The sequence below is a fragment of the Sciurus carolinensis genome, chromosome 8 (assembly GCF_902686445.1).
Source record: "Sciurus carolinensis chromosome 8, mSciCar1.2, whole genome shotgun sequence".
NCBI lineage: Eukaryota > Metazoa > Chordata > Mammalia > Rodentia > Sciuridae > Sciurus > Sciurus carolinensis.
The window spans coordinates 49,595,834-49,612,661 of record NC_062220.1 but is presented as its reverse complement, the minus strand read 5'-3'; the positions used below and the strand labels follow the sequence as shown (position 1 = coordinate 49,612,661).

Here is a 16,828-nt window from a genome sequence, read left to right as displayed (position 1 = left end):
AACCAAACTTTAATTTATTTAATTATATGTGGTGCTGAGAACTGAAACCAGTGCCTCACACATGCTAGGCAAGCGCTCTACCACTGAGCTACAACCCCAGTCCTGGTTAAAACCGAACCCATTCTTACTGGAATTATATATCCAATATCCTTTTTAAAATTATTTGTTTTGGAACTTGGATCAAACCCAGGGCTTTGCATATACTAGGCAAGCACTCTACTACTGAGTTATCCCTTCAGCCACCAATATTTAATTTTTAAACTTGCTATTCCTCAGAAGCAGTAAGCAAAAAAGGTAAAGGTATTTATTTCTAAGGACAGAAAAATCTAATAAAGGGCTGAAAAAATATTTAATTCCTTTTTCTGCTTACATCTTTCTTTCAAACTCCATGTAAAATTTCTTATGTTGGAAATTAAAGAATCAAATCCATGTCACTGTTTTTTAAATGAATGAATGAGCTGAACCAAGAATAAACCAAGACCACACAAATTTGCCTATAATGAGTATATATTACTTTTATAATGGACATAAACATCCTAAAACTATATCCTCATTACCAATTACTACTTAGTGAACATAATATACACGATGCCCTGTTTCTTTCCTCAAGGTGCTTGTTGTCTAATGAAAAGAGTAAATTATAGTGTTTTGTGGCTGTTTACATTACACAGCGCTCATTAGGGTTTAGTCATGTAATGACCACATGTGAGGTATATAATCTGCCAACTTTAGCAATAGCTGGATTATGGGGATAAAAAAGGAGGAACAGAAAGACAGGTGTTTAATTAGATAGAACCTAACCATGCTACTTTAGGCCCAATAAGGTAAAGTATCTGTCACGTAAGTACTGAGGGGGGAAAATTTCTCTTTTGGAAGGAAAAAAAAAATTTTATTAATGAAAAATAAATCATTTTATGATAGTCATCCTAATTCCAATTGAGATAAGCATTAAACCATTAGGAAATTTCTGTTCTACACAACTACGAGTAAGATGACTTATACAGATTCTTTATGATACAATATGTTCCCAACTCGGAGCTGTTAATCCTCTCAGAAGAAATTACTATATGTTTTCATCCACTGCTAGGAAAAAGAGTTACGATCACATCAATCATTTGATTTAAAGAGAAATTATTTTTTATTATTTTTTCCTTCATAAGGTATATTTCATATTAAACTTTGGCAAGAATGTGTTTTTTCCCTATTTTTCTTTGGATCTGTCTCCAGTTTCTGTGCCCTCTCCCTCCTATCCCAGTTGACCAAGCCCTTATCACACATCTGTCATAAAGCAGCCTCCATGAAGATCTCCTTGATGGCAACTTCTTAACTCACACCAAACTCTCCTCCAACCCATTCATCACATTATGTTAGATCTTTTGGAAAAACAAAACCAAACAGTTTTGATCATGTTTTTCCAAGACACCTTGCTCATCCACCCACACACTTCTTGCTGTTTTGTGAACATGAGCTGCCTTTTCTCAACTCTATCCCTAACACATCTTTCCTCTTGCTTTGCCAGGCAAACTCCTCCTTATTCTTACAGATTTGGCTAAAAAAATCAGCTTTCCTGTGAAGTCTTCGCTCCCTCTCCCAGATCTAACAACGCCTGGCTTCTAGATTCACTTGGATTTACTGGGGGAGGTAATACATGTGTAGGCAACTTCAGATTTACACATACATATGTATTTCCTATGTGCATACAGAAGTAATTGGCATTACTTTGAAGAATATAGAGATAAGTATTTAAATCATATAAGTTACACAAATATTAATGAAATCAACATCTTTAAAAAAGCATTTAAAAATTTTTTGCTACCTCAGTGTTAGAAACCAACTTCAGCTTCTGACATGCCTAACTGAATTTGCAGGTGAAGATATTACCTGTAAATTGCTCAGATTGTTTATGCTCAGAAACTTGGTGATTATTATTAAAGAACCCAAGGAACACGCTGGGTAAGCATTCATCCTCCGCCTAATCAATGTGTCCATGAAATTCAGCTCTCGACATATGTGGAGCACTTACGGAAAACCTGCACTATACTTCATACTACATTTTATTAAGAGATCCCTAAGATCCATGCACTTCTGAAAGAAACCAACAGCACAAGTTTCTACCTCACATTGGCCCTGTGTCTTGAGAAGTCTCCGAGATCAATGAAGGGCCTGTCACTGGTTATTTACCATGATTTACAGTCATTTCCCTTTTCCGGGTTAGTACAGCCTGGTTTTCTTTGAGTAGCCTTAAGCTTATCTACAGCACGATCGGTGTGTCATTCAGTTCTGGGTGATGAAACCCAAGTGGAAGTTTGCAGAGAGCTTTTGGAAAAGATTATCTTTCCTGATCAAAGAGGCAATGAAACCTTTTTTGGCTACTGCTCACTCACTACCTAAAACACTGCTGTACAAGAATCTGATGCTTGAAGCTAGAGCAGCCATCGTGGGTCCATTAGGGAAGACATAATCAACTCCATGAGGTGGGGAGGAGTGAAATTTTTCCAAAATTTGATTACAGGAAACGAGATGACTCCACTAAGCAATGGTGCCAATTGTAGAATTATCTATCCCCAGACTTCTTATGTAAGATTAAATAAGTCCTACTGTTCAAGATACTTTGGATTGGGTAGTGTGTACTTGTAAATAAACATACGTTGACACAAATAGATCTCAGCAACAACAACAAAAATCTAACGATTCCAGTTTTGGCCATAACTAGTAGTAAGGTTAAATAAAGAAGGGAAACTGAAGTAGAATTGCCAAGGGCAGCAGAAGATAGTGAATGACCTTTCTGACATGTAATGTTTCTGTTCTCAAGGGACAGACACCAGATGGAGACAGGAGGAGGAAAGTGAAGATGACGGCTGATACACAGAGGGATTCTGGGGCAGAGCAGATGACATGGATGGCCCCGTGCAGAGGTGAACGTGAAAGCCATGGACCTGAGCATGACTTGAGAAAGGGGTGAAGTCAGAAATTAGGGAGGGTTTCTTAGTAGACAGGAGGAGCAAAAAGGTTAGCAGGGGCGATGTCAGAGGAACTCCGAAGAGATGAAAAGGAGAGCTCACTTACATTCTGATAAGTGTGAAGTGAAACCCTTTTGAAGAACAACTGGACATAAGCTATTAAATTTTTAAACGTGTGCACTTTTCATCCTTTGTCCTGGGAATGCCATTTCTTAAAACAAATCCTACAAAAATATGAGTATTGGGCTGGGGCTGGGGCTCAGCATTGGAGCGCTTGCTGTGCACGCGTAAGGCACTGGGTTTGATCCTCAGTACCATATGAAAATAAATAGCAATATTGTGACCATCTACAACTGAAAACATAAAAAAAATGAGTATTTAGGTGAAAAATACAAGCGCCAAGATTCTTGCTGTAACCAAAAACGATAAACTACTCAAATGTTCATTCCAGGAGACTGGGTAAAACTATTACATATGTTCACACAATGAAGGTACAAAAAAGAATAAATGGGTTATATGATAGACATGGAAAAGTACCTAAGACAAATTAAGTGAAAAAAACTAAACAAGAATCCCCAAAGAAGCAAACAAAAAGCCTATATATATATAGTATAAACTCATGCCTATACCCACCCATACTGAGAACTCTACATAAATAGAAAAAGTTATAAAGGTTCATTCACTAAGCTGTTAACAGTGACTTTTTCTGTGAGGAGGGATTAGTGGGGATTTTCTGTTTTCATTTTTTTACCTGTCTGTAATGTTTCAATTTTAAAATAATTTTAGCAATCAAAAAAGAATGTATATTAAAAACGTTGCCTAAAGAGAGATGAGAGTCATGTAAACAGTGCTACTGAGGTAACAGAAAAAAATTGCAGAAAATGCCACTAGCTTTGGTCAAACTACAGTTTATAAATAGTGTCATTTCTCTCTTAATAACTGTCTACTGGTATCAAATTTCTAAACATAAAATTACAGAGTAAATTAATTCTATAATTCTTGGGTATTGAAAACAGTTGATGACTATCTTATTTTTCTAAAATATATAGGACTAATCATACTTGAGAACTATAATCAAACATTAGGAACACAAAAGAGAAAGAAACTGATGGAGAACACAAACTGCTCTGCAGATACAGTGGAAGCAGCATGGCATTTTGGTCCCACATTCTAAAATCATGGAGCCCTTATAGAAATAAAGCTATAATAATAAGTGTAAAGAAAGATAAAAATGCCGGGCGCAGTGGTGAACACCTCTAATTCCAGTGGCTGGGGAGGCTGAGGTAGGAGGATCGCATGTTCAAAGCTAGCCTCAGCAACTTAGGCCCTAAGTGACTCAGTGAGACCCTGTCCCTAAATATAAAAAAGGGCTGTAGATGTGGCTCAGTGGTTTAACACCCCTGGGTTCAATCCCTGGTCAACAAACAAAACAAGACTATACATCCACTTGTATACAATTACTAAAAGAAGGTCACTCTTGAAGAGGCTTTCCCTATTTCAACTGGAATGTTAACTCAATATGAACACCTTAAAGGCAGTGCCACAGTTTTAACCTTTTCTAGCTGGTAAAAAGCATGATAGTGACCAACTTGTGTTCAGGTATAAGACATGTGAGTCTCCTTTTTCTTTTAACGTCAACATTTTAAAATTCCCAATGAAGTATTTTGACTTTTCCTACAATATCTTTATTCATATACCCAGTAAGAACTAGAATGGCCAGATATTATGTAGTTACTTTACATACTATACAATCCCAGAGAGGCTTAAGAAAATGCATTTTAATCTATTAAATTATATTTTTTAAAGCCTATGCAGTTTTGGAAAAACTTTGCCATAAGCCCATTGATAAAATACTTAATTCATGCAATTTTATTAAAGCTATATTGCTTTTAAGATTTGGTTTATACTATAATTGCATTTAAGTTCCCCATTCAAGTTAATATTGACAAACTGATGATTTAACATTAAAATTGGTCGTGATTAGAACTAGCATCATTGAGCTCTGATAAGACTCTACAACAATATGCAACCAACCAACTAGTCATTCATGTGGTTGTAAAATTAATACAACCTTGGTTTTCAAAATGTAATCTAAATGTAAACACCAGAGATTTTATCAATGAACATATAACAAAACAAGTTGGATTCCTGGTGCTGAAATTTCTAGACAGATGCAGATAGAAGTTGTAATGGCCCTTTCAGGGAAGCCAATGTTCAAGGAAGGCATCTTTTCTGAGCTCAGCCCCTTTCATTCCTCCACTCAGAAACCTGTTTCATCACACACACCTATATGGTGTTTATACTCTATGAACACTCGCCGGGCAATCAGCACAGGCCTGTGTGTTACCAGAAATGCTGAAAAGGACATTTCACAACATAAACCTTTTTGAATTGGATGACAGATGCCAAAGGAATGGGAATACCATCATGACAGAGCTATAGGCAAATCAAAAGCACGCATTAGAGGACCTGCCCAGATATCCCAGGGGAAACTGGTGGACTTCGGTGAGGTGGCACTGGAAATGCGTTCTTCAAGACTGTGTTCTTGGGCTGAGAAGGGGAAAGGCAATCTAAGTAGACAGGAAGAATGTCTAATCAATGAAGGCACAAAGTCTAATGGCGTGTTGTTTCAAGAAGGAGGAAAAAGGTCTGGACAGTCAGATCTTGGGGTTGTGAATGGGTTTCAGGGGTGGGAAAGCAGGAATGGCAAGAGAGGTAAACAGTCACTGTTGCATCCACTGTACTCCTCCTTTGTCTCCCAAGCCTGCTGGCTTCCCACGGTGGCCATGCTGAGTGGCTGCTGTCATTGGTTCCCCCTATAAACTGGTCTTGTCTTTCTAGGAAAAAGAAAATCTGCTTCTCACTAGTCTTCCACTCAGCGAAACTGGGGTTTCCCACTCAGGTATTAAGAAATTGTCACAAATGTATATGAAGACCATCATTCTGGGAATCAGTTTTACATTCTTGATAGTAACTTCTTCTATCCTTTACAAAAGTTTCAGTTGTATTTTTTTTTTTTTTCCTAATCTGATTTTTCTAAACTAGTAAAAGCTAGTTTTCTGGAACTAGGTTACAGACAGACTTTGGCCCATTTAACAAGGTCAGACTGTTTATTCTTGACAGAATTCTTTCCCACTGTAAAAAGGTACTTTTAAATGCCACATTCCAAAACCAGTGCCAGTAAGCCACTGAAGCATATTTTCCCACAAGAACTGATACCATGTGCGGTCCTTACCTCACTGAAATCGCCCAGCGTTACATAAGGTGCAGAGAGTTTTTAATGCCACCATGAAATCTATCAACTGAAGTGTATCAGCCAAGGACTTAGAAAAAAACTTCCACACATTTCAAAGCGCTATTAACCTTTAAGAAGTAATTAATCAAAATAAAAATGGGAAAAAAGAGGGAAGGATGGTTTTAGAAATTAAGATAGCAGGAGAAACTAAAATTTGGAACTTTATATTAGTATCCAAACCTAGAAATCATAAGGTTTTTTATTCCTTATTTTGGGGTTTTTATGGTTGAGCTGTTAAATTTACAGCCCCATTTTTAGATTCTGCCAAGCCTTCAAAATAAATATATGAGCAGCACTAAAGTAAATTCTCCTACGCTTTCCCCTTCTTTCATTTGGATGTTTCCCTGAGACTTGAAGGTAGATTATTCCTCCACAGCCAACTGTCAAGTTTAACATTCACATTTATGAGGGATTTAAAAATCATCAGTATCCTTTCAGATGCTGGGTGGAACAAGATCACTCACCCTGAGTTTCAACCCCCAGAGAAAAGAAAAGCCGAGAGCAGGCATAATAAAAGGAAGGGCTCAGTGGCCCAAAGACTATCATTTGGAAACAAATTTGGAAAAGTAGCAATCAAGTCAATAAAATTAGACAGAAAATACAGCATTACAAAATAATCATTTAGAAGTTTGACCTCACTTTTTGGAGAGACCTGTACAGATGATCAGAAACACATGCCCAATCTTCTCAAGGACCCAAGTGGACTACATAAAACACCAATAAGAAACTACAATGCAGGCACTTTCAATCCTTTCCGGAGACACTATGGTTCTTCCAAGATGACAAGAAATCCTAATTTTTAAATAGAGGATATCATTTGGAAAATAAAAGAACGTGAGTTGGGGAGGTGGAGGGAGGTTTGTGGTATTGAATAAGGAAGAATGGAGCACAGGAGCGATTATCTGAAGGTGAGAAATGGCTGCCCAGACACACATTCAAAGAGTAAATGTTACTCCCTTGGAGCTCAAGTTATTATCAGGCAGTGACGCAGGCAACTGGGAAGATTAGCAGAAAGTTGCGTCTAAAACAAAACAAAACTAAACTTCGGATGCTTATAATTGATGATGCAATGACACAAGCAGTAACAGAAAACACAAAGGTGGAAATTCACTGATTCATTTTGGAAAGCAGGGCTTTGTGAGACATGTTCAAAGACAGTGAGACATTTGATGGTGTTATGTGGCAAGCAATAGGTGCATATGTGTGTGGGCGTGGTCTTTGGACAGATGCAGTGATGGGAAGACAGAAAAAGAGGTTGCAAAAAAAAAAGCAAGCAAGAAAGAGAAAAAACACAAAATTTTGTATGCTCATGCGCAGAGTTTGGAATTTTTTTCTTTGGGTGCTGGGAATGATGAGGATGCATCCATTCATTCACTGCTATTTCTCAAGCATTTAACCATGTGCAAGGAAGGCACTGTGGGAAACAGTAAGTAGTATAAAATCTGGACTGACTGGATAAAAATGGGTATGTTCAGAGTTACAGCATTTCAATGACAAAGAATGCCAAGCAAAAGGTGCCAAGCAAAATGAAGACATGGCACCTTCCCCTTCCTTACAAGGCAGAAGTGACAGCTGTAAAAAAACACAAGAAGCTCCAACATCCAAAGAATTGAAGAGGACACAAAAATTCAAGCTATGGAAACACTGTTTCATGTTCATTTCAAAGACCAGGCTTCCCTAGCCTGAGTATGAAAATAACATGACACTTGGGTTAAGCAAATTTAGGAGATGGGATTATCTCCTTAACTAAAGTTCTTCGGACTTCCTCAGGACCCATCACCGAAGATGTACTTCCATTAAGAACATTAATGGTAAGAGGAAACAACATTTTATCATCTTGTGGATCCCTGAGAAACCTTTGCCTGTTAAAAAAAAAAAAAAAAAAAAAAAGGTCCTACCAACTATAAGACACTATCAAATGCTCTTTACATTTAAATTTAAAATTGGTCTTCACACTTAAATTTGGTCTCAGGCAGCTGAGATGTGAATGAGATCACAGGAAGTATGAATGACAGGATACAAAAATCCAGGTGACAACCAGACTCTCTCGCACCACGCCTGGACAGGACAAGCAGGATGGACGTGTATGGAGGAAGAGAGGAACGTCTAGTCCTTTCTCTGGGGAAAACTTCCTCCAGGCAGTAGCACTACAGTTAAACTGCTTTCGTCCAGAACTAATTCTCAACAGTGACCACTTATGAAGGAGCTAGAATTAGGTGAGTCAAATGAATGACTATCTTTTATAAACAAGGAGGGCAGTCATTGGATCCACCTCCCAAATACAGCTGGTGTAGTCAGATGCCCACACGTAGACACAGGCCCCCACAGCAGCTCTCTGTACAGTATGGAATTCATCCTTCTACATGGGAACAAGTCTCACAGTGGTCACCAATGTTTGCCTTCACTGTGGAGGCAGAGTTAACCTATCAGATGGTAACTCAAAACGTGTTTTATTACCACTGAGAATGCGCAACGGAGGATCTGGATGGGTTTGTGTGTTTGTTTTGGCTCTGGCATTTTCCACGTACCCTGCCCTGGGAATCCTGAAGAAAACGTGTCCTGTTCCCAGCTCTGTGCGCTGCCCCCATTGTGTTCCATTTCCCTCACTGGTGAAAGTGAAAACGAAACCGGCACAAACACTCCATTGTTAACGATGAAATATGTACTGGCAACTGGAAGTTTTAACAAAACAGACCTGGTTGTGTCATGGCAAGATGTTAGCGGGGAGGGAGTTACAGGAGCCTTTCCTGCTTCCGAGGTGTGTCCTGCACTTTCACTGAGGTGCTGGGGCGACAGGGCTTTGGGTTTTTTCCATTATACTCATGTAATGCTCTTGGTTTGATTTATTCAGTATGCACTGGCAGCGTCTGGAGGCTTCTGTGGGAGCAACTCAGCTGCCCAAGCCGAGGTACAAACCCTGCCAGGTCTCCATAGTAAATACAACATGCACGAAGAGGAAACAAGCATAAACAATTTATTTTCTCCTGTAAAAGATGACATTGTACTCCACTCTCTGGTTCTGCTTTACTTTGTTACTTGGCAGTGCCAACTGGGTGCCCTATGACGAGCTATTCCAAATCCACACACAGAAAACAGGTACGGACTGCATCATGTGCACATCCATGGGGTCCACATTCAGACAGGTTCCGAAAGCAGCATGCTGGAGACCTCCATGAGCATCCCACATCCTGGCACGGGTGTGTGGAAAGGATTTCCCTGACCCCAGCCTCTGCAGGTTCCTGAGTCACATGGCCTCGCAGAACCTTGTTCTTTTCATTCATTGAGCTCACCTCTGTTTCCAACTATAAACTCCCTCACGTGATGATTTTATTCAGATCTATCATTTTGCTTGTGTGCTCTTTGAGAGCAAAGCCCTTGTCCATTTTTGTTCATCTCTCTCAGGTTCTTCGATATATGGAAAGTGATCAGTAATTCTTTGTTGACTGAAAGCCACCCTCCATTTCATTAATTTTCTCCCCTGGGCTTATCAGAAAGCTTTTGTCTGAATCCAAAAAGTTCCTTTAGTGTTTACTAAATGCTACTAACACTGAGATAAGTTAGAGTAAAAAACCATCCATTGTCAGAAGCCTAAGAAGGGGATATAAGTAGTTCAAATTTTGTAATACTTGTGGCATTAAATAAATTAATGACCTTAAGAAAGCAATCTTTGGAATCTTATCAGTTGCATTAAAAAATAATTTTTGTACTCTATGCAGCTTTCTAACAGTTTCAACAAGTTTATTATTTATGTACAGTCTTTTGTTGATTTCTACAGAGGAAAGATGTTTTCAGGACATGAATGCCTTTATTCAAAAGGAAAGATGATGTGGGAAAAAGGTCTCTGGAGAAGAGAAATATAATTTACTTATGGATAAATTATTAAGTCACTAAGAAGAATATTCCCACTCTTTCATTATGGTACAAAGCAGACTTTTCCTCCTAAGTAGGTGTTAGGCACAAGCTTTTGAAGGACAAATGCTAATTTAATGATGAGCACTGAATGATTATATAAAAGTCCTAAAACACTCTGGAAAGTCATGGTAACACTGTTCAGTCCAGAAAAGGAATTTGTTTAAGGCAGGCCAATCCTGGAATTCATCTCAGAAGGTGAAGTTAGGTGAGGTACCAAAAAAAGAACCTTATGTAGCTTTATGGTGACTATCTTGGGGAGTGACTGGTCCTTACTGCCTGAGCACTGGCAATCACATCTGGGTATAAAAACACGTAAAAGTCTCTTGAACAGTGAGTAGAGCACAATTTGCACACTGTGATGATCATGATGACGCAGCTGGGTGATTATAAGGACACAGACACACAGAAGTGAACTGAGAGAATGCTTGTTTTTTTTCATATACAAAATATTCAGGTGTACAAATATGTCCAAAGTTTTATTTTGAAGTCTACATAAAAAAAGAAACTGGGAGGCACCAGTTCTTGCTTCAATGTTCCCCACTGTGTCAAAATGTGGTCTCGGTTAGTTTTTTTTCAATTACAATTTTAATAAGAAAAAAACTAATTTAAAAAACAAACTCTTGAACATTTTTGGAACCTCTAGATACTTTATAGAACCTGAGAGTTCCACAGAACATTGGATATTCTTTGAGGTAGAAAGAAAAGGGAAGTGGGGAACATGAGTGAGAGCTGGAATATAAACATTAGAGTTCTCCTAGCCCTTTATAATCTATCTGGCAAATTCAGATTTAATCTGGTTGAGTCTCCATTTCCTACTTCCAAAAAGAAATGGTAAGGAGTTCATAAAACACCAATTCAGTGGCAACATTATCACCCTGAATGCTGTAATGTTAGGTTTAGGGGGAAAAAAATAACAAAAAATTTTTGCATCATAAACAGAAAAGACTGCTCCCTCTCTAAGCAGCCGGTCACAGGGCTTCATGATGATCAGGGGCCTCAATGGAGCTGCAGGTGATGTCTCTGGCTCTGCTCTGAGATACTTTCTGACAGACCAGGATACACTCTCATGTAGGACCAAAACTACTATCTGAGTGGTTGGCCTTGATTTATTCTGACAGATAAAAAATGTGCTGGCACCATATACTACTATGGTAAGTACTTAGACATGTTGACTTGAGAATGACTGTAAACATAATTTTAGTTAGTTTTAATATTCATTCTACTGAATATGTGTATATTCGCAAAATGTAGATATTATATAAGCATATGAGCTACGATTCTTGCATATCAACTTCTGTGCAACTGAACCGGTTCTTTTTGGTTTTCCACAAATATGAGAGTTCAACAGAACTCACAGAAGTTCATTTTTCAGGAACTCAGAAACTTTTTTGACAACAATAATGCACATCAGGTGCTAGATATAATAGACTCCACTACTCTTCACACCTCTGACTTTTTCTTTTTTTTTCTTTTTTTTTTTTTTTTTGCTGCCATATCAATGTTTATAGAAAATCAATTCACAATAGCTAAGCGATGCCCTTCGGCAGATGAATGGATAAAGAAAATGTGTTACATATACATAATGGAATATTACTCAGCCACAAAGAATGAAATTATGGCATTTGTCACTAAATGGATGGAACTAGAGACTATCATGCTAAGTGAAATAAGCCAATCCCAAAAAACCAAAGGCTGAACGTGCTCTTTGGCATGGGGTGCAGCAAATGGGGTATGCCGACTCACCAGATTGGAATGGAAGGAGAGTTGGGGGAGGGAAGGAGGATGGGAAAAGACAGTAGAATGAATTGTACATAACTTTCCTATGTTCATAAATGAATACCTGGCCAGTTTAACTCTACATCATGTATAACCACAAGAATGCGAAGTTATACTCCATGTATATAATATGTCAAAATACATCCTACTGTCATGTGTAAATAAAAAGAACAAATAAAAATCTGGCTTTTTCTTTGAACCACAAGGGACCACACAAGTATGCATCAGACATTCCTGTGCACACATCCAGCTCTGCCCATATGCCTGCAAACAACTGTCCCTAGGCTTACAGAAAATACACAAGGGGCAAAACCTGCTATTAGGAGGAAAGATGAGCCCATGAAGTCCCATGTAGTCAGGGATTTTCAATGCCCTGAGGGTAGGATGGAGGTCTTGGCCACGTATCCTTCGTACGCTAGGTTCTGTGTTCCATGAAGGGAGACATGGCTGGAGCAAGTCAGCACAGGCTCCTCTACAGAAAGAGACTCAGGCCAGGGGTCCCTCTTGACCCTTAGGTCAAAGGCATAACTGCTGGCATCCACATTTTAATACTTCAGTCTTTAAAAAAATAGCATGAATCTTTATTCTGTATAGGTACAAGTATATGCACGACTGTATAGTGAGCAGCAAGAATCCTATATCCCCTAAAGACATCTGAGTGTCTTATTGGAGACAGCCCAGTACAGTTAAGCATCTAAAGGGCACTTAACCCTAGAGATTAGTCCTCAATTTATTAAGTGGGGACAAGCTAAGTCATTTGGACTTATGCTACATACCAACAACAGCTAAAACTATAGTCCAGACTTATTATGTTTGTCCTACGTTAATTTCTACCCAAAAGGTCAACATATCGAGTATATTCTTATGAAAAGAACAACAGACACATTTCATTAAAATATTAAATAATAAAGACCAGAGTATACAGTGTTATGCCCTAAGACAGCTGAAAAGCTCACTAGTCTAGCACAGCTAATTTCTTAATTAATTCAGAAAAAATGTTTCTTCTTGAATGCTGGCAGAGAGCATAGTTCAGAAAGCATGGAGCAGCAGTCTCAGTTCCATCATGTAAGACTTTATAATGAAATAAATACTGCTAACTCCCCCTTTAAAGATCTAGAGTATATGTGAGAAAATTCTGAAGCTTTTCGAAGACTGTAGGAATACAAGCTATTGTCAATGGTCCACATAGAAATTCCATGTATTATATAAATACACATATATTAACATAGTTAGATAGCTTATTAACCAGATAGGAAAAAACTGTCTAATAATGCACTCATTCTTTCATTATCTATCTGTACTTTCATATCTGTGAAATATGAAACCTCTTCTAAAGCTCACTAACACCAAAATAGTGGGTTAAAACATTTTGAGTAAGTAGTGGAATTATAGTAAAGCCACATTTCTGTATCTCTACAGCTTCTGTTCAGGATTGAAGTTAAACTCATAGAGGTTAATTCTTTAATGAGACAGCAGAGAGAATTACCATAATTATAAGGCACAAACTGTGAACTTGGGTTCAAATCATTCCTTCATTCCTAACGTGAAACTGAGCTACGGCCTGTAGCTTTCCTGACTTCAAATAGATACTTGTCAATGAATTAATCAGGACTAAGGTGCAAAGTGGACTCATCTTTAAGGTATCTGCTCTAGTAAGTCCTTTGGTTTAGTATCACCAGGTAGCTATCTAGGAATATTGAGACTATTAAATGTATAAGTAACATCTTCCACATTTTTATTCCAACTTAGCTATTTATATCTATATGTTGGTATTTGTCAGTTTATTCATTAAAAATATTTCCTGAAAGTCTATCAAAATAAACAAGGCTAAAGATAAGATACAGCATCTACTTTCAAGGGACTTGCAGCTTGATAAATAAAACCCCTAAATAACAACAAACAAGATAAGAAAGCAGTATCATGAAGGACATTAGTAAGATGTTACTCTAGAGACAGGGCTCTATTTTTGGAGGGATACCAGAAAAGGGCATGTGAATCAGGCTTTGAAAGATTAAGTAATATATTAGCATTTCTCATGGCTGTAAGATGTCAGTTTCAAATCAGTTAACTCTTAATCCCTTTAACATTCCACAAATTAAGTTGATTCTCAGGTCCCACATGACATATCCTAGTGAAAAATGTTCATTTCCAGGAAGTGGAGTGTAGTCTCTTCCAGAGATACTAAAAATACATACCAGCTCAGTTTGAGAAACTGTGATTCTAAATTTTTATATGCTAGCAACTGTATGTAAATCAAAGCATCACTACGTTAAATGGATTTTTCGTTTAAGTAGAAATAATAGAAAACTGTGGGCAAAATTTTAAATGCCGCAACCTACAGAAACATACCTTTTATTATTACTATTAAATTCCAACTATCACTCTTTCAAACAAGTCTCTCCTCAGCTGTGAACACCTTTAACTTATGCCACCACAGGAAATATAGAGCACACCAGACAGACTAGGTACTGAAAAACCATGTTCTATGCTTGCCCTTCTGTTTTTCTCTGAATATGAAATAATTTGTCTACATTTTCCAGTTTAAACATATCAACTTTCAGCATGAATGGAATGTTAATTGGTGTTACACACAAGCTGAGGTATCATTCCTCAAATTTAACAAGCAAAAAAAAAAAAAATCAAAATAAAACCAACTGGGTTTCCTGTTTTTATTTATGGTTCTTAGCGCCCACTTGGGGGGATTAAAATAGTGTCCGGCTTAGTTATAGCTCATCCTTCCCTTAATTAACTACCCAAGGAGACCAGTTCCTTCATCTGCTCCCCCATGACTGCCGTGATCACAAAGTCTTTTCAAGCTTCTCCCCAGGGCCCCAAAACAACATGTGCAGTAACTTCCTAGGGAAGCCCAAAGCCTACCTCACCCTTCCCACTGGGGAAGCACACAGACTCCGCCCTTTCTGGTCTGATTTTGTAAGAACAGAAGGGCTTGCTTGACCCTGCCCAAAGTGGAGACCCAGCCTTTAAACATCAACTTGTGCCTTATCTTCTCAAAAGTACTGGTGTATGCTGAGCAAAGAGGAAACAAGCAGGATTTATCGTTTAACAACTGCAACATACTTCAAGGAATCCTCTGGAGAAATTCTGATGCCCCGGGCAAAGTGCTTAATGCTGGGAATGTAAGGAGTTCTACAAGGGAAGGTTGCTGTATTCATATTTTCAGAGAGGGAAGGGGAGGATGCAGAATACTTTTGCAAGCTGGAATTTTTCCTAAGGCAAGTTACCTGTCTCAAAGAATTTCCAACTTCTCAACCATGTTTCTACTTCTCAGCTGAAGAATTACTGGAATTCGAGGGAACATTTTTGTTGTTGTGGTGGAGAATGCATACCAGCATTCCTTGAAGCATATAAATTAAATGCCAAGAGCAGTCATCCCATTTTCCAAGTCACTGTGATGACCAAAGATGCCACCATATATTTCTCAACCATGTCCCCCACCCAGGGCAGTGCTGCCCCTGATTTGAGAAACTTTTAACACATTTGAGGGTATCCTCCTCTCTTTACTTCCTCCTTCCTTCCCTCCCTACTCTGGGATTGAACCCAGGGCCTCACTCATGCTAGGCAAACACTCTACCACTGATACATCCCCCGTCCTGAGGGTAACATTTCTATAGTCTTCATCAAATCAAAGGGATCTGCATCAACCTCCAGCTCCAAAATAAGTTGCAAGGCAAAAGGACATTCCCCTGGCTTTTAAAATATATGCATGAATTCATTATATATAAAACAAATCTTTCTAAGAAAAAAGGTTATTAATACCTACATCCAGGCTGCTCTTGTAGTTTGGGTGCAGAATTTGAAAAAATTCATCTCAGAAACGATGAACTATAAGAAGGAATAGAAACTAAACAAAGTCACTACTATGCTTTTGCATCTGAATGAGACAAAGATCAGGATATCCTAACTGTTAATTTTTGTCAAAACAGGACCCTTGGGTTCACTCCTCCTATTCTGGCTCAGACCTGGCAGGGCAGGGCTACTTGTTCAAGGGTCATCCAAATTCCCTGTCAACTTCTTTCTTCTTAGAGTCAGCACCTTCAGCTTTAGGAGTGTTTAACACACCTGGGTCGGTACTTCCACTGCTTCTCAAGCCAGGATGCTGTAAATAGGTCAACATTCCTAGTTCTGTCTCTTCCCTGATCCTGAGCTCATCATTACGTAGCTCTCAAAACAGTGGTTATGGCAAAAAGCGTTTGGAAACCTTTAACTGACTCCTTCCTAGTGGTTAAGATGCAACAGGCTATTTCTGCAATGGTCCTGCCACAACACAGCCAGCCCAGATGTCTCTGTAGCTGTAAGCGGAGCGCTTCCCTCTTACCCACTGCTATCCAGAAGACTGCAAAGATATTCCGGACACCAACTGACCATGGGAAATAGTAACATTGGGAGCATGGGAGAGGGGCACCTTGTCATTCAAAACAGGAAAGATAATTCAATGAAAGGACAGCATTCTCTTACTCACCACTGAGGTAAGGGCCATCTGAAAACTATAAATGCGCGCAAGGCCAAAGTCAGCTAATTTTATTTGTCCATTGCTGGTCACCAGAATGTTCTGTGGTTTTAGATCACGATGCACTACTCGATGAGAATGAAGGAAGTCCAGACCTCGGAGAAGCTGAAACATCATATCCTAAATAAAACCAAAACAAAATATCAATAAATGCTCAAAACAGAAATTCAACATGTGCTGTAGTTGATACTAAATCCTCAGCATTTTGTTAAGTCCTTTAGAAGCAGATATTTGATAAATACTAACTGAATGAATGAACTGGTCTCCTCACCTCTCCATTTTCCCATTCTTGAGAACACCACAAAATTTTTTTCTCAACCTGTATTTCATTAATGAAAGGGAAATTTAAAATAGCTT

The 16,828-nt window shown here is 38.5% G+C and overlaps 1 protein-coding gene across 3 annotated transcripts in view; it reads right to left on the bottom strand.

The window, feature by feature from the left end:
- The window catches only part of Cdk6 (cyclin dependent kinase 6), a 211,477-nt gene that overhangs the window by 87,989 nt on the left and 106,660 nt on the right, over positions 1 to 16,828 (bottom strand). For all 3 annotated transcript variants that reach the window (XM_047561593.1, XM_047561594.1, XM_047561592.1), the window contains exon 4: positions 16,424 to 16,591. In XM_047561593.1, the coding sequence (XP_047417549.1) occupies positions 16,424 to 16,591 (168 nt within the window). The remainder of the gene's footprint in view (positions 1 to 16,423; positions 16,592 to 16,828) is intronic.